This window comes from Rhopalosiphum maidis, chromosome 2, assembly GCF_003676215.2.
Source record: "Rhopalosiphum maidis isolate BTI-1 chromosome 2, ASM367621v3, whole genome shotgun sequence".
NCBI lineage: Eukaryota > Metazoa > Arthropoda > Insecta > Hemiptera > Aphididae > Rhopalosiphum > Rhopalosiphum maidis.
In genome coordinates this window covers 62292661-62312425 of record NC_040878.1, presented here as the reverse complement: position 1 = coordinate 62312425, position 19765 = coordinate 62292661, and the positions used below count along the sequence as shown (strand labels likewise).

The 19765-nt window shown below is 25.4% G+C and overlaps 1 protein-coding gene across 6 annotated transcripts; it reads right to left on the bottom strand.

Annotated features, from left to right (window-relative positions):
* Positions 1 to 7126: 7126 nt before the first annotated feature.
* LOC113554298 (sterile alpha and TIR motif-containing protein 1-like) lies at positions 7127 to 18101 on the bottom strand. 6 transcript variants are annotated; one of them, XM_026958071.1, is made up of 10 exons: positions 17867 to 18101; positions 16702 to 16896; positions 15842 to 16055; positions 14536 to 15049; positions 13535 to 14351; positions 10090 to 10242; positions 8158 to 8240; positions 8017 to 8098; positions 7674 to 7863; positions 7127 to 7582 (listed from the first exon to the last, which is right to left on the bottom strand). In XM_026958071.1, the coding sequence occupies exons 4-10, from the start codon at positions 14996 to 14998 to the stop codon at positions 7382 to 7384; spliced, it is 1989 nt and encodes a 662-aa protein (XP_026813872.1). In that variant the 5' UTR covers positions 14999 to 15049; positions 15842 to 16055; positions 16702 to 16896; positions 17867 to 18101; the 3' UTR covers positions 7127 to 7381. The 6 variants fall into 6 exon arrangements, with proteins under 6 accessions (XP_026813872.1, XP_026813871.1, XP_026813875.1 ...); XM_026958070.1 differs by having other exon boundaries at positions 16706 to 16896; XM_026958074.1 differs by lacking the exon at positions 15842 to 16055.
* Between the last annotated feature and the right edge of the window lie 1664 nt (positions 18102 to 19765).

The following is a 19765-nucleotide window of genomic DNA, read 5'->3' as shown; positions in this document are numbered from 1 at the left end:
TATCAACTATCGAAATTGAAACATTAGGTATAACATATAATATACCTGTATTATTTATGACATACCTGCCATTCCGGGCCCCGGGGGAGACCTTATATATATAATATATAATATATATTGACAATAAATAATGATGTACACTTTTTGTATATATTTCAAAATAAATACTTTTAATATTTAAAAATGATTTGAATTTAGCCCCCTCCCCCCGAAAAAAAATCCTGGGTACGCCCTTGATATATATATGTCACATATGTATAATAATTATATCTAAAAACTTAATACTTTATAATTTAATAGGTATTATCTGATTTTTTGGCATAGTTGCAGATTAGCTCCTACGCGATTTTTTCGATTTTTTTTTGTTGATAGTGCCAGGTCCCCAGATACAATCTAGGACTCCTTTACTAAATGATTATCCGGGCCCATTATAAAACTTCCAAAAATACAATTTACCATTTATATATATATATATAAAACAATTTTTGGAATAATATTTGTTTTTTAATTATATCAATTCAAATGCAATATTTATTGTTAAGACAGGACAACATCTATCGGGTCAGCTAGTAAATTATAAAAAAAATCAAGATTCATAAGCATTTATTTTTTATTTTTTTATTACAATATTATCTAAATTAAAAAATTAAAAATTAAGTGTATTTTGATTTATATTTAATATATTTTTTTTAAGTTAAAATTTTATTTTGCGGGCTTTAAGCTCAGCGAACTCAGTAATTATATCGTCAAATCTTACGTATCTTACTATCTTAATTAATACATGAAAAAGGGCAAAGGAAAAAACCATTCAATGATAGCACTTTCTTTTTTTTTAATAATTTTCTATATTATATTTAATAATTATTTAGGTATTGATCAAATAGTTAAAGACAAAAATGATATTATCATTATTATTTGTTTATATAATAATATTAACATTTTATACAACTTATATTTTTAATACTTGTCTATATAGTATAATACAGTAAATATTTTACTTTTTAGTTTGGACAAATAGATTTTGGTCAAAAATTGCTCAATTCGTTGGAATCATCGAAAAAGACATAAAAACTGGAAGTAATTACGTGATTGAAAAATTTAATTACGATTTCAAATTTGTTATCATTTTAATATTGATTTAGTTAAATTTTTATTTTAGGTATCAGGTTTTGTGTTAGTTATTAACTATTTATGGATTTATTTGTTTGATTGATTAATCTATTTAACTATTTATACTTTTTATAGGTATTATTTTATCTTTTATGTTTATTCATTATTCATGTCCAAGTATTATTGTACACAGTTAGGTATGCGCATGACGTTAGATAATCATCAGTTTGTAATTCGAGATTTAGCGAGTTCAGCGATAAGTATTAGCATCAGTGCATAGTTACATTTTCGTAGTCACGGTAAAACGGCATACTACTAGAAGTTTTATGTATTTTTTAATAACAGATTTTAGTAATAACCAAAACAGCCAAAACATGAAGAATTACCAGACGATGACGTATTTTAATTTTTAGTGAGATAATTTGTTAAATTGTATTAATTATTTAAAATTCAAACATGACATAAAAAATGGAGTCGCTAGATATAAAGCAAAAGGTAATGTAGATAATATAGCCAGTAGGTAAAGAATATCCGAATATGTTAAAAACATTTAATTTTTATAAAATTCCGTAACTTATTAAGGGGGCTGGAGTAACCATTTTATTCATGTATTTAGCTCAATAAGCGAAAGAAAATTAAACATACTTCCAGTAGTTCGATTTCATAATTTTTTTACTAATGTTAACAAATGTAATAACGAATTTTTGTTTGTAAGCCTTCCGGTAATTTTTTTTTTTTTAATACGAGTAAAAAAAATGTTGAAGAATCTTATATTTAATTTTCAAATTTTCCCAGACAGCAAAAAAATGTTATTTTAACACTGTATGAACAATTAAGTTATTTATCATCAATAAGCTTGAGTTGAGTATAAATTATGGCCTCAATTTGTTTATATATTTATTATCAGGGCTCGGATTTTATAGTTTTTGCCAATTATTATAGGATACAAATAAAAATAGCAGAGCGAATTATTTGTTTTATGCATCAGTAACCGACCAGAGTCGGTTTACGGCGCGTTCTCTAGCTGGACAGAGTATATATAATTTATTATTATTATTTTATTTATAAAATGTCGTTTTTTTCTGTCGCTTTTTTCCGTGTCGTTTTTTTTCCTAGTTTCGTCTAATCATCTGGCTAACTATTACGTACCATTGATTAATATATCGTACAGCGAAATTGTGCATATATCGTAATTTAGTTGGTTATCAGTTACATTTGACAGACGGGTCACTGTGACTGTCGTAATGTTAAGCTTATATTATTCTTTAAATTCTTTTTATAATTTATTTTATTGAGGTACACTTTATAAAGCTATTTTATTTTTATAATAAAGGCATACAAAATTGCATAGTGTTGATCACTTTTAACTTGGCTTTCAATGCTTACATTCTTTGACAAACAAGATTATGTATTTTTGTTGCAATTCTCCCAAGTGTCTTGTACTCTTGGCTATTAGCTAAAAAACTATCTAAATTACAGTGGTCGGCAACAGGTAGCACGCGGGCTGCATCCGAACCGCGAAGCTAATATATATACGGCCAGCTTTAAATTCTAGAACGATGACATTTTAGATTTTAAAACGTGTACTTGTTATATCAACGGTAATACATATGCTATATCGGTGTATAGGTATAGTACACATTAGATAGATGTATTATACAACTATAAAAGCCAAAGGAGTACCATTTTACATTATTTGTATCATTAATATGTATTGTACCCTGTAGGTATTCAGTTTTTTTTTATGTTTCATATAGTCATATTAAAATGTAACTTAACATAATATTATGAGAAACCCATAAAATATTTTTCCAAAATGTTAAGGTAAGTTAAATTGTGTTATTGCAACCTTCTAAATTGTAATTGATCTGTTATACAAATAAAACATTTAAAGAACATAAAATATAGTAAAAAAATTATTAATAACGAATAACTTAGTTCGATAACTTAGATACTCATGATAGTTCAAATAGTTCGCTAATTCGATAGTTAGGTACTATCCGAATGTTTTGAACGCATTCATTAATTTTTACAGTATTTCATCATTTTTGGCACGTAACTAAAAAAAAAACCTATAATCAAATTATATTTAGCGATGATATCTACAATAGTTGTGCACAAATAATAGGACTTAGTGTACATTCATGCACAAACGATCTATCAAACAGAATATAAAATTCCAAATCGTGGGGAGTTCAGGGGTTTATTCCAGAAATGGAATAATCTAAGAAAGAAATAAATAATACTGCTGTAGTATCATTATTAAACAATAATCTGCTTTTAAATTTATAGATAAATATTATATTTATAAAAATAAACAACACAATGGTAATGATTCCGTTATAATATAAACAAATTAAAAGTAACATTTTCATCCGATTTCAAGAGCTCGATATAAATACAATATCAATAATAATAAATAATAATAATATTTAATATTTACAAGTTCGATTTACTTACATAGATTGTTGTTTGAAAATACATAGTTTGTATTATAATGGTTTAACCAATGAAAATAATGGCACACAAAATGAAAATATTATAATTTTTAACATGTACACATACATAGATACTCTGATTAATGATATTTATAAGGAACCATGGGTTCCACTTAAAAACTTTATTTTGAGTAGTTTTTTTTTTTTTGGTGGAGGGGAGGTGGTTACAAATGTTTTTATGGTGATTACAAATGATTACAAATGATATTCATTTCCACCAGGTTTTAGTTACTTGCAAGTGGAACTTCTGTAACGGCGGGCTGTAGTGACGTCACCATGGTACCGCCACTTAGAATTTTTATTTTGAGCAGATTTGGGGGGAGGGTTACAAATGTTTACAAATTATATTACATAATTATACACTTATTTCAATATATAATTAGTAAGTGGTGGGGCCAAGGTTATTCACCTCATTTTTGATTTATTTTAAATACTATAAAATCTCCGAGCCCTGTTTATTATATCATTGAAAACATTAATTAATTATATTTTTATATAGTTAAAAAGATAGATACCTACCTACTTAATGAAACACAAATACACAATATAAGTATATAAATTCATAATATAAAATGGATATAGAATACTAATGTAACATTTTAAGAGACAGTGCTATAATGTATTTATTGAAATTTGATAAATCATCATGACATCACATTTGAACATAAGTATTTAATTTTTTGAATAAATTAGGAGTATTATAAAATAGTGTATATTCTATAATATTAATCACATTATGCTCATAATATATAAAATAAACATCACAATAAAAACAGATATTGTTTATAAATACATTAAAAAGACTATTAACGAGATTATCTACGTATTTTTATCACTTCCAGAAAAAAATTTAAATACCTAGCAAAACCAAATTTATCATCGCAATAATAATAATTACTATTATTGTTATAACTTTTATATAAAAAATATTGCATTATATCATGGTATTAATCTTGAAATCTATTGTAATAATTTTGTGTTACTTTTAAATTATTATCTTCTCAGTGAGAATCAAAAGACGGGGCAGGTGAGTACTTGTATCAAGATATTTTAAAAATTATGCCCACACACCGTGCCATACGTAATTGTATTCTTGTATGACTCCTGTGAAAAAATTCTACCTGACATAAAAACTTTAATACATTTTATACTTTTATAGGTACAATATATTATGCCACAATAATTATGGAATAATGTCGTATATTATATATTATTGTATAATATTAATGTGTGTCTAAAATATATAGAATGTATTATATATAATAGTAGTTACTAGCTATATTATATGACTCTGCTCAAGTTAAAATTATTGTATTACTCTATATTTTTCTGTTTTGTTTCAGTTGCAAAATATGATATGAACATTGCAATAATTACAATGAATAATTTAATAATTGTCCACTTATAAATTCTGGAAATATTTTTTCCCAAAAACTAGAAAACTAGAGATAGATTCTACAAGTGTTTAAAAATCGATGTAAATCCAATATTTTTAAGGTCGTTACTAGTCTTTATGTGTTTAGATTGTTTAGATCACAAATATATTTAAGAAAGCAAATTATGGTTGTGAATAATTTTTTTATAAACATAATAAATAATTTTATATTCCATACTTCTACTAATAATTATAATAGTAAATGTGATATGTAACCAATGGTAATCATTTAAGTAAATAAAAAATATTCGATTTTCATGAGGAAATACTGAATTGTAGACTCTATGTATATCAACTTATAGGTTTTTAAATAATAAACTATAAATACGATTCGTATACCAGGGAATAGTATATTGTTATAACTTTTATTGAAGATAGTCAATTCGTTAGAAGTCTACATTCAGAACAGACGCACGGGAAATTAAATATTAAATAAAAGTAGTATACGGCATGATTTGTGGAAACATGGAGTACATCTGTGTTTTCACAGTTTTAATTTACAGTTAAGGGGACTGCAGTACGACCATTTCTAAGGAGTTGTGTATAGGCAATTCTTTGTAGCCTTGTCTAGTTGCGTGTACATTTGATAAATCGGTTAAAGCATAATAATCATATAAAACGGTTTTAAATTCGTAAACTACATAGCGCGAGCGTATTAACTTTTAAAACGGTTTAGATTTTTTAAACCGTTTTAAAGTGTTTACATGACACTAATAGGTTTTAATTTCAAACTGTTTAAACGCCATCATAACCATAATATAAACGTAGTGTACGTATATGTATAAAGAAAACGAACGTTAGGCCGGGGCTATACACAGCGTATTTCAGCGCATTTTCTGTCAAGTTGAATTCACTGTCTTGTATCGGAGTAGCTAACACGACGGTCGTAAAACGTCGCGTTTTCATCAGAAAAAACGAAAAATAAAAACTATTAAATTTTCTTATTATTTACTAATTATTGTATAGATTGTAAATTGTTTTAAATAAATGAAAATATAAACGTTTATTATAATATAATATATATAATATTTTAAATATATATTTTTTTCATTTATTTAAAATAATTTACAATCTATACAATTACTAGTATAGGTAATAAGCAAATTTGATAGTTAATAATTATTAGTGACAGGAGATTAGCATTTATGGATAGGCACTCAGCAGTATCACCTAATCGGATACTATTTAAGTATTATTATCATTTTTATTTTAGTAGGTCTTTAGGTCATAGTATTTTTAAGTCTTCTAAGTACATTAACAGGAAGTGTGAGATGGAGGGTAGTTGTTTTATTAATGGATTACTGTGAGAGTTTAAATTGGTGTGAAATTTAAAGTAATATAATTTTGCTAATTGATTAAGTGTAGAATTTTAAGGTCTGTAAAAATTATTGTTTGTGAATTACTAAGGAGAAGATGCTATTACTGGTAGGCAGATGGATTGAAATGCCTGATACGTTTTTATATTGGATGGCTTTGCAGTGCTCCGAACCTGAATATCGTTTGTCCAAACGGGTCGAATTATCGACTTGTATATAGTAAGTTTATTGGATAGGGAGAGTGGGAATTTTAAGAGTGGTCTAAGGATATGAAGCCTAGAGTTAATAGTCTTACGTTTAAATGTTATGTGTGGTCGTGTGGGCTCCAGGTTAGACGTTTATCTAGAGTTAGACCATTATATTTAAATTCTTTTTCCGTTAATTGTTAGACTATTTAATTAACAGACAGTGAATCGAGATTTCTAAGTGAAAAAGTTACTTGAAAAGATTTAGTTTCGTTTATTTCGATTATTCACCTGTTTGCTGATTATATTTAAATGGTTTTAGATCATGTCACCTTTTTTATATAAAAAATATATGCTATATTCGTTTTTCCAATAAATCGCTGTGTTATCCCTCATAAAAATTACTTAAAAATGTACTCGGGTATAGGATTAGCTATGGATCAAGTTTTAAAATTGAGAATGTAATAGACTATTGGCTAGGATTGCTAACACCATGTACACACGCACAAATATTTCCTTTTATTAATATAGATGTATTTTATAATTTTATTTTATGAATATAATGTTATAAAATTGATATATTAATGTGCGTTCTTTGTAATAATAGTAATATAATATGATATTAGTAATGTATATTATGTTTAATATGCTCTGCTGTTTTAAATTTCTATCCATTTTACAGAGACAGAGTCACATGGTAGCCAGTAGGTGATGGTAGGCGGTCCCCAAAGGGTAGTTCGGTGGACGGTAATATTCGGAATGACTATAGAATTACCCTTGACAACGGGTTAACCACCCATCACTAAGGACAGGTATGATGAAAGACCAGAACTGGCCTTATCTAGATGGCCAAATCAAATCACCACGAATAGCCATCGAGATGGAATCCATGCATTCATTCTGAAATTCGTGTGACCACTGTATCGCATCATACGTTCGTAAATCGCGCATATCCGCTGGAAGCAGTTCTGGCCAAGTAAAATTTTCTGCTATGATGGGAATTATATTCAGCCGATTCTGCATCGCAGTCACAATTTCCTACAAATCGATTATACAAGTATACGTAATAAATATGCGCAATAATATGTTATGCTACTGATGTGCAGCATTGCGAAATGTTCTATTTTACCTTGTGAACCCAGTCATTGCAATCGTTATCGCCAACACATCGGTCCAACGAATTTTGAGTTAATACAAGCACGAAGTTTTTTGATAGTTTTAAATGTTTTAATAGGTTATGTCCAAAATTTCCATTTTCCAAACGTACCACGTCGATAAACACTCGATAGTCTTGAATTTCTAGGTAAGCTTTGATCAAACTGCAAATTTAATTTCAGTTATTATTATTAATACAATAATATAATTATTAAGTATTATTATTTCATAAAACATTATCGTTATAATGTTATATTATTATTATACAGTATTACTATTGTTCCAATGAATATAGATATTTAAAATACGATGCTTACCTTGCCAACTGAGATCCATTCGATCGCCTGTAACTGATAAATACATCCAATGACGATTCCATTGAATGAATTTCTATATGATCTACAAATTCACACTGGTTAACATTTAATTTCTTTTATTTCCTTCATAAAAACATTTACTTTCAATTAAATATCGTATACGGCTTTGATGTATGCTGTTTGTGATTCCGCAATCGTTTACAATCTGATCTACCGTTAATTCCCTGAATAATTATTTAAATCTTATAAGTATTAATTCACTTATCGTGAAGACTATTTAAAAATTAATAAAGGTTCAATTATAGTTTTGTTAAATTTGAATTCAATGATATATCATTGTTTATGAAAAATTAATCTGAGCGATTAGGTTATGAATTGAACCATGTTTGACAAAAATATATTCGTTTAAACTAAAATATGTATTACATATAGATAAGTGTTCAAAAAATAAGATGTATAAAATGTTTAAATAATATAAATAAATAATAATGATAATAATATGATTTTTGTCTATACTTATTTGATCAATATCTAAATAATTATTAAATATATAATACAAAACGTTATTAAAAATTTAATAATATAAATTAACATAATATATTTATGCATATTTTTAAGTAATGTGTAGATATATGCTAAAGGGATAGATTAGATTCTGAACGGAGTGACTTATTTTTATTTATTTTTTTTTGTCTGTCATCACATTTTTGAGTTGTAATAGTGCTTTGATTTTTGATATAAGCCCCTCTTTGAAAAAGAAAATGAATCTAGTTGGTACTTTGGGGGTGGTCAAAAGTAAAAATTTCCAGTAGAAAAAAACTTAGATACAAAAAGAAAAATTTGTATGAATTTTTAAATACAAAATAGTTGGCATTTTTTTAGCGGTTTTGACGAAATTCGTTAACAGGTTTAACTTTAAAGGCATATAAAAAAAAAATTCCCTCATATATATTTTTAATATATTTATACAGGTATAAGAATAAAGTTTGAAGAATACTGTATTTTAAATTTCAAGAATTTTGAAACGGTAAATATTTTTGTATCAAAATGTATGGAAAATAACTAAAAAAATTGAAAATTTCCTTTTCCTATAAACAACTCAAAAAAAAAAAATAAAAAAACAAAAAAAAAGTTAAATAAATTAAAATTGTGTCATATGATGAGAATGATAATAAAAATATTTAGTGAAAATTTCAAGGATCTATTGTTTGAAACAATGAAAAATATCAACAATTATTTGAGGGAAATAATAACTTTAAAGGTGAATATCAAATGTCATAAATATGATATAAAATATACTCATAAAAAATAATTTGGATTTCCGGTAAATTTTTTCTTATAAAGTCTGAAAAACTTATTCTGTATTAATTTTTAAATCAAAGGTATAGAAATAAAGTTTCTTTATGAATTATTAACTACAAAATAATTTTCACTAATTTTCTCAAATTTTATGAATTTGTTCAAAATTCTAACTATAAATACTTTAAAAAATATTCTTTAAGAGCTTTGTATTAAATTTTTAAACATTCCTACTTAGTAAATAATTTTCAATCGTCATTTATACATAAAAAAAAAAATTGGAAATGTCTTATGTTTATAAATAACTTTAAAATAGTCCAAATACTTTTATAACTTTATAATAAATAGAAAATGACAATATAAATATTTGATAAAAGTATTTCAAGTATCTACGGTTATGATTATATAAAAAGAAAACCGATTTTGTCAAAATTTGGATTTGTGTAAAAACTCTGGTTTTTTCTTAGTTTCTTTGTTTTTCCGGATTTTAAAAATGAGTAGTGAGGATTTTTAAGTTTTTTATTTTGATATTTTTAAAATATAAACTAGATCCAATTTTTCATCCAAAATCACCCTCATTTTTTAAAACCAAAGCATATTATCGACAATAATTTATTGTTTACTACAAAAAAAAAAAAAATAAAACCATTATTGTAAAATCAATATACGTTCAGAATCTTAAATGTATAATATACTACGTATAATTCACATATAAACATATAAATATATTAGTACTATGTAAAGGAATGATTAAAACATTGAAAATCAGCCAACCTGATCGAATTCCTGTTAACTCCTGCATTCAACATGGGATATGTGTACACGGTATATTTTGGCCCGATCGACTCGAGTAGCGACTGCACACCAGTTGGATCTTTACTACTGTAGTCGGCTGATTGTTTTAAATTGTCTAGTTCTCTCATAAATCTAAAAGCAATAAATAATATAACATTTGCTTAGGTGTTGTGCTGAATACAAAACTTTATGGTTGAGATGTAAGCCAAATCTAAACAAAATTTAGACTAACTACACAGCACGACTGGATAATCTAGGATATTATTTTTATGTTTAATATTCACAATGACGTGGTGAACGCATAAATTCTGAATAAAACTTCGATTATCTACAAGCAAACGAAAACTATAACAGAATAATATAATTGCAAACTATTATGATATATTAAATATACAAATATATATATATATATATATATATATGTTCTATATTAGATAAAACGAGCTTAGTAGAACTAATACAATTTGAATAAACATTGAAATTATTAATATATAGACCGTTATCAATTAAATTACCCATGTATTGTAACTATAAATTAATTTTAACATAATATATTTTGACAAATAATAGTTTACAGATTACAGAATGCATTATATTAGAAATTTGTAAGCATAAATACTTCAATATGAATATTAGGTAAAATATTCTGATTAATATTAGTCGGAAAAGTAAAAAAAAATGAGTAGGTATTAAAACGTGTCATCGGTTATACTGTAAGTTATTACGATGTGTATCAAACAGAATACTTTACGAAGTTTGTCTTGTTCTACATCATACTTCAAACAAGCTGATGCAGAAATTAACTATTTTTTAATAACAAACACAAATCTTATTCTTACTTAAAAGTTAAAATCTGATAATTGAAAAAGTCTTAATACAAATATTATATATTATGTACAAAAAAATTTGTCAGTTTTTTCATATTTAGTATATATATATACTTTCAAATATTCAAATACTTAACAGTTTTGATAAATATATAAATTATAATTTAATTTTTATATTCCTATATTGTTACTATTTTAGTAGTACTATTATGAATGTCCATAGTTTGTGAATATTGACAGTCACTGGTGAATGTATAGAACACCAAATTCATTGATATAATATACAGACTAAAATTGGTGAACGTTGGTATTGTAATAATCATTGAAGTATAATAAATAATTATTATCCTCTTATATTCTAATAATTCACGTGTAGCCTTATCTACCATCTATGTTGTAATAAGTTAAATTCTCCTTTGGCGTTAGAAAGACAATAATAATTGTTATTATAATAATATAATATAATATTGTAGAATATTAGTTTATTGTATTAGTTAATACCTTTGATACATTTTATTATTAAACTCAAAAACTTATATTTTAGTTACTATATATCTCATTGATTTGTATTAATTTACTTCCAAAAAAAGCGATACATAATTTTGTATTATATATACTCCAGAAATCAGTTTTCATTATTCAAATAAAATTTAACATAGATCGACGAAGTATTAATTGATTAACAAATGTCATTGAAATAACAAACTTTGGTTTCTAATTCAAAAAGTGGCAAGGGTACGCATCGATGTAATACATTTCAAAACTAAATATACAGAACAAAACAAGTAGAAGTAAAAATATTGAAATTTTGTACAATTCAAAATGTTACGAAAGTTTATCTTATTGCCATAAATAACCTAATTAAAATTAAAAATTATTAATAATATCATATTTTTTTATTTTTGTATAAATATAATTTAATAATAAATCTATCTAATAACAGTAGTTCATCGATTAATTAAAGATATTGTATTTTGTATAATATTATCAATATATTTTTTTAAATATATATTTATATACTTATTTTATGTACTACATATACCTACAATCAAATTATTTGTATTATAATTGAACTTTATTCCTGTGTATCAAGACTGTTATTATTATTAACCAAACAAATTGTGTGTGTGTTAATATTCGCTAAAATTATCCTGTTAATTTCAATATTAACTAATTAATGTTCGCATTGTTTTTAAAATTGTCAACATTTTCTAATTTAGGTTTCGTATGTTGACATTCACCTGTGACTATCACGATAATATCTCAGAATAACCAGAAGGCTCACTTAAAGAGTACATGAAAATCGATAAAATGTTCAGTTTAGAAGTGTAGCTAGAAAAAATTAATGTTTTAATACTTAAAGATTGTTAATGTTATAAAATAATAAAATTATGCACGATATCTATTATATTAATAAGTTGTATTGATAGTTGTATTTGTATTACCTTTATACAGGCTACACTGATAGACCAACCGGTATAGCAAATCTATACCCCAAAAGAACACATGTAATATAAGAAAGTGAGCCTGCTAGCTATTCCGTGGTAACATTACCACACAGTCTTATTCATCTGATAACATTTTTTAAAAACTGAAAAATTTAAATTAGTATAAGCTGAATACAATTTAATATCAGACGATAACGTTTGAAGACTTTTTAAGGCGACGTCAGGTGGATATAAAAAAATACACACATTATTAAAAAGCCAAAACAGTAATTATTATACTGCTATACTCAAAATTTAAAATACTAAATTAAGTGGTGATATGGTTTTATTATTTATATAAATTGTTAATAGTTTTATTTTTGATAAAGTAAATATTTTATGTTAAGACCAAACATTTTTTTAATTAAAAAATACATACTGAAGCACTATAATATATAATATTTCACCTAATTATTATACTAGATAAAGTAATTAATAGTTATAAGATATAAAATAAGAAGAAAACGCTTTCAAATTATAGTATTGATCTTATTAATAAATGGATCGATCCACGTGATAATATTATCAACAATACTTGTGTTGTAAATACAAAGCTCAAAATTTCAATAAAATATCAATAATAATTTTTAAAAGTTTTCTAATAAATCAAAAATAATATCAAAATTTAATTTTAAATTAAATCAATATTTATGTTGAAAAAAATTAAAATCATTGATTAATATCAAACTAATAATCGTTATAATTTGTATACTTAAGTTTAAAAAAATTAACTAAATTTTTTTTTTAAATAGTTAGGTCTATAATATCGTTTATTGGTAAATAATAACTAATATCGTCTATATATTATAGTATATCGTTTTCTTTCATATTCATACAAATCAAGATCCTGCATGTGTTCGTAAAGATGAAATTAAAATTAAAATAGTAGAAATTTAAGTGGTATTTTAGTTAGAATAGTTAAGTTTAAAACATAAACTACAAATCACAAAACGAATAATTTTATAATGTGCAACAATGTCAAAATCATAAATTAATATATTATTTTATATTGAAACGAAAAAAATTAAAATTAAAATTTTAATATTTCATTTCGATTTCAAACCATGGTTGTGATATGACACAAATGACTACGTCATACGCACTACCAACCTTTTTATCATAATTCCATTCTTTATTCCTATGTCGTTTTTCAAGTTTTCCTCGGTTATTTGTAACAAAAGATCACCATCAACAAGATTTTCCGATAAGTTATTGGCGTACTCGTTAAGCTCACTTTGTGTGGCCCATTTATGTACGTCGTCTACTGACCATTCGGGGACATTTCGACCGAGTTGGTGGGGTACCCCATCATCGATCAATCGTAATGCTTTAGCTGCTAATTTAGATGCTATAATGTTTCCATAACTGGCTACTTTTCTTAATGGTCCAATCGCGTTGATTGCTCTGAATATGCTGGTCACACCACGTTGCCTTTTGATTCCGGCATCCATGCAAAAATAGAACGCAGCCAAGTTGCACGCTTCCTCACGAGTGGAACTTAAAACCGGGACAAGTTTCTTAAGCCAGTTTTGACTTTGGCCTAGAGTATGTGGAGCCATATTAGATTCTGTCGATATGTGCGTGGTGACAGACGGATTAATCAAATTTAAATGTTCAGGATTTATCATAGTCACCTTGTCTTCCTTATTAGTGACCAAAACCACAATTGCCAAGAAAGCGTAATACTTGATGTCAACATCTGTGTTAAACACCAACGTAAACAACCATGTGGGTACGTAATGCCTTATCATATGATCTTGGTTTTCTGGTTCTCCATACAGCGATAAGTTCGCTAGAGCACTGGCGCACTGTTCCAGTGTCACAATGTCTCGGTGTCGGTACTCATAAAGCAATACGTCTAAACCACCGAGTTGTATTACACTACTACACATAATTTTTTTGTGTTTAAATAAGTTTTCAAGAATTCCTAAAAAAAAAACAAAATTGCATTGTAAACAAAAAATAATAAGATTAAGCTAGGGAAAATTTGTAAATATTCAATGTCATCACATATTATAACAGAATTTGAAAACAATTATTTTTAGTAATAATGAAAAAGTAAAAAAAAATTGTTTAGCATTATAAGTAAATATTAAAAAAAAATTTCTCACCAGTGCTTACATTCGATTTATCCACCGAGCTAATTTGTTTCTTGTACTCGCATACTACGTGCATGACTTTATCTACCCCCTTTTCCAATACATATTCACAATTTTCTGTTATCAAACATTGCTTTAGCAATCTGGCGCTGGAGAACTGTAGATCTTGGTCTTGGGACACGCAATTATTTATTAATAAATCTAGTCCACCACAATCCCGTAACGTGTTGCACAGCCAGTACCCGAGCTTGCAGTTGGGAACGTCCCACGCTTTGCATATCATATCAAATATTTTGTCGATCAGTTCATTTGGAGCTCTGAGATGTGCATACTCGTCATACATATTAAGTACATTGACGGTATTCTCTAAATATGTAGAATATTTTTGTATTGCATTTTCAACGTCTACGGCATCTTGTATCTGGTTGAGATCGTCGAATTCAAAATTAAAGAAATTGTCTATCCGATTGACCATAATGTTAGTTGTATATATCTTACATTCAGATGAAGAAATGTTGTGTGAAAACTAAAAATAAAAAAATTATATGTATATACATATATATATTATATTACGTTTAACAATATTTATGAAAATAATTATTTACATTTATTGCAAGAACTATTCGATATGAACAAGTAACGAAAATAATAAAAATTACTTGTAAAATGACAAAAAGTCAGAAAATGCTATGATATTTGAACTCACAAAAATTCAGCTAACAATGACGTTTGACTACCAACACCGATTGATAAATATTATTTATTTATTTTTATTATTTTCGACAAAAATATAATTTGTATTAAAAAGTTTACATTTAAATCTTCCTGTAAATTAATAACAAGTACTCATAGTATATACAACCTACCAGAATTTCGTTAATCTCAGAAATCAATTATTCACTGTGAATTATAATTTTAAAAAGGTAAAAAAAAATAAAATAATAATATAATTTCCTATACAATGTAATAAATAATCAGATGTATAGATAAATACGAAAATACAACCATACAAAGTCATATGGTACAGAATACTAGGAATTTATTTCTATGTAATTGTATATTTATTAAACTGGTAATCAGAATCTTTTCATTTAATGTATAAGAGTACAGAATATAATTCAGTGGTTTTTAACCTTTTTGGGTCCACGGCTCCCATACGAATATTTCAAATAATCAAATTTACATAATTTTATGATGAAATAAACATGCAACTATTAGTAATAGGAAACATTTTTAAACAATAATGATAATAATTTGAACGTTTAGTGAGACGGCTGTGCTTGTTTTTGTTGCATAATATTATAAAATCATGGCGTACTTTCTCATTTCCACATTTTCAGATCGTCCTCAGCAAAATAATTTTGGAATTGAACAATAAGTAACAATAAGTTGTGAAAAGTGTTCCATAGATAACAATTTGACAGATCCAATCAAGTTTTTATTTTTTAAATTTTAGTTTCTATTGCGACCGCGGATCCTTTGATAATAACCGATGACGTCCTCGGAAGCCGCGACACACAGGTTGAAAACCACTAGAATATATCATTTTAAAAATGTTTCATTTTAACCTCCATCTTAATTATTTAAACAGTATACTTCAATTATTAAACAATTAATAAACTATGTAGAATGATTTTAAAATTTTAAAATTGACACTTTGAGTCTGAGAAAAATAATTAATGGCTTAACATACATTACAATACATAAATATATTTATAAAATGATTTTTAAGAAGTTGCAGTTTCGTCATCAAAAATACGTTATAATATGTTGAGAGATAGTAATAAGAGTTAAATTATTGCATATAAAATATTAATTTCATATTTATTCGCACCAGCGTATCAGAATTTCATTCATCGGAATACCGGATGCTTCAAAATAATAATAATTAATATTAACGATATATTTTAATAGTATTAGAATAACGGTAACACGGCGTTATAAATAGGCAATTTAACTACACTACCATCGTGAATTCATTTTTCTGTTATCGCTTTCCAAAAACTGTATGCCCCCACCTGTCGACATTAGCCAAGTAACCTAACATTAGCGACAATTACAACATTCTCCACCATAGTTAGGTTTTAATTTTGCAATGAATTGATAACAGTAAACATGAAATATAAGCATAACTCTACATACTTTATAATTTAATAAAGAAAAACAACGCAAACATACACACTTGAAAACAACATGTGATGTAATTTCTGGTCAGTTGAAATGTTTTGCATATGAAAATTATCAGACATATTGACAAACCACCAAGTATCTTTTTCAAAATGGTTAGGTTGCAGTTTTATCACCAATTTTCCTGTGACCCATTTCAATGTGAACGATTGACCACTTGACACACAAATACTCCACCATGTTAATCTGGACATAACGATTTGGCGACAATAGCAACTTATAAAATATACCTACAACTTTATATAAATTTGAAATTTCATAGAACATTACAGTCATGCACGACAAGTTTACTTTAAAATCTTTTAAAAGTTACACCTCCAAATAGCTCAGTTTGACATTTAAAAAGATATTATTACTGTGATCCCTTAAAAATTAATTTAAATAATTTATAACTTTTGTTAGTTGAGTCTATCATTAGATGGTCTGATTTTCTGTTAATAATATTACTCTTCCAAGTATTTATTTAACTGCTATATAATATATAAATAATAATTTTATAAAATGTAATTTTCGTGTTCTATAATGCTGTTTATATATGTAACTTTTACAAGTTACAAAGAAAAAAATCAATTTTTAACTAACTCACATTTTTATATTAATTAATGTATATATATATTTAATAAAAATAGTATTTTCATATATATTATAGTATTATTCCATTTATTTCTATATGATTAAGCTATTTCATAAGACAAAATTTATAATGGGCTATAAATTATAATTAACAATTTAACATAATTGTTTATGTTATATTATTATTTTTTGAGTTCTATTTAAAATGAATACTACATTTCAATTTTAAATATTGATATACATCTAGCCTATAGTAATTCATATATTTAGACATTAGACGTTAGATAATAGATATAGAGTGTTAAATTTAGATTTTTTCAGTTTTAATACTGTGTCTATGTTCTAATCGATGTTCTGCACATTGAATAACGTGCATCGTATAATAATTTATATTATATTATATCATTTAAATTATTATTATTATTTAGTTATAAATATGAACGTATTTGATTGAAAATAAGTATTTAACTTTTATATTAACTGTTTTTCGATTAAAAAGTAATTTTGGGTAGAAATGGTATGTATGCGTTAAACTTAAAAAGTTTATAATATTGAGCTCACATAAATATAATACAATAAATACCTTTTTAGTGACAACAATCATATGAACAAAATCTGTATGTAGTTGAAATGATGATTTTGTATTCAATTAATATTTAAAACTGTTTAAAATTTTTAATTGTTTAATATTCGCTCAAGCACGTTCATATTTTATGTAAGTAAAAGAAATATTTATGGGAATTTCTATTATTCACTGATACGACGAAATCTGCGTCAAATAAATACGTGATCGTGCAATGTGAAATGCTAAACAAAAACTGATGACTGATAGAATCTGACGATTTTCAGTTGTTACCGCTGCATTATAAACTAATTATTCATACAAAAATAACAAATACGATGGGCATTTCGGTTTTATGAGCATTCGTTCAACTGTACAAATGGACATTAGATTATAAGATAAATGAAATATTTTAATTATCAGCAAAACTTATTATGTATTTAATAAAAATCTATATATTATTAATTGAAAATACATAATACTTAATTCAATATACATTTGTATAGTTTACAATGTAATTAGGAAAATATTTTAGTATATCAAATAATATTAAAGGCTATAATAATATGGTATTTTACATGATTGTATTTTTTTTGGTATAGCTATTATTATTATAACTTATAATATTTAAATTTTTTAATGTTCCGTAAATAAAGTAAATGTAACATATTTGAATTTCATTATGAAATCCATTATATAATATAATAGTATAATATACTAAGCATTTATGCATTATACATCATTTTTAATCAAATAATTACTTATGCCAAAAAATATAAGTTCTTTTAAGCGTTTTAAGATGGATAGAAAATAAATGATTTATTTCAGAGCTTCAAAATGTTTTTTATAATATTAAAATGGAAAAATATTTAAAAAAATTATATTTATCCACAAGAATTTAATGATTTATTGTAAAGCGGTGGTGAAACAAATAAACGTCTTGACAAAATATCAGAGTTTATAATAAATATTTTATACTTATTTCTTTTAATTGTAAAACTACTAACACAAACAATTGCGGTATTTCATCCATTATAATTATTAGTCAAGTAAAATTTAAGGTTACATAGAGCTTATCATCTGAAAATCAAAAATTTAGTCAAATTTATGTTTATTACCATTGAGGAGTAAAGTATAAATTCTTAACTAACAAAAAAAGGATTGAACAGCAAGAGAATTTGCGAACGATGTAAGAAACGGGACACAGTTCATTAGTAATATTGTACAGTGTATACATATATATACATATGTATATGTATATTATATATATAATTTGTTAAGTGTATTTAATATTTTTTTAGGAAAAGTTTTACTTTTACTTGAGTCATTTATTTCCAATAGATTTCAGAAAGTTAGATTGAAGAATAAATATTTTCCATGATGAATATTTTTTTACATGTTTTTAAATTTTTGAGTGCATATATATGTGTATATTAATATAATAACAATAATTTTTACATAAAAATCTAGAGCCTAGTAATGATTGTGTAAATACTTTTTCAGATTGCCAAGACACTGTTATTGGTCCTATATCATTTATGATATAGATGTAGCAGCATATTTCTATGCCAATAAAACAGATATTTTATTAAAATATAAAAAATATGAGATAACTTGATAATACCTGTTTAGATAAAGTTAAAATTTGGAGCGGTAATATAATAATATACAACCTAATTTAAACAAATATAAGTATATTATATTTAGTATTAGTATAATAAACATTTTTTCTGATTTATCTTTTTGTACGTATTTATTAATGTTAAAAAAAAATATTTAAACCATACAATATCGAGATATAGCTTTATAATTAAAAAGATAGTGTTAATTATCTTTGTATGATTAACAATAAGTCTATAATCTAAAAATTTAAAGATCATATATAATATATTATATTATGTAAATAACTTAATAAGACAA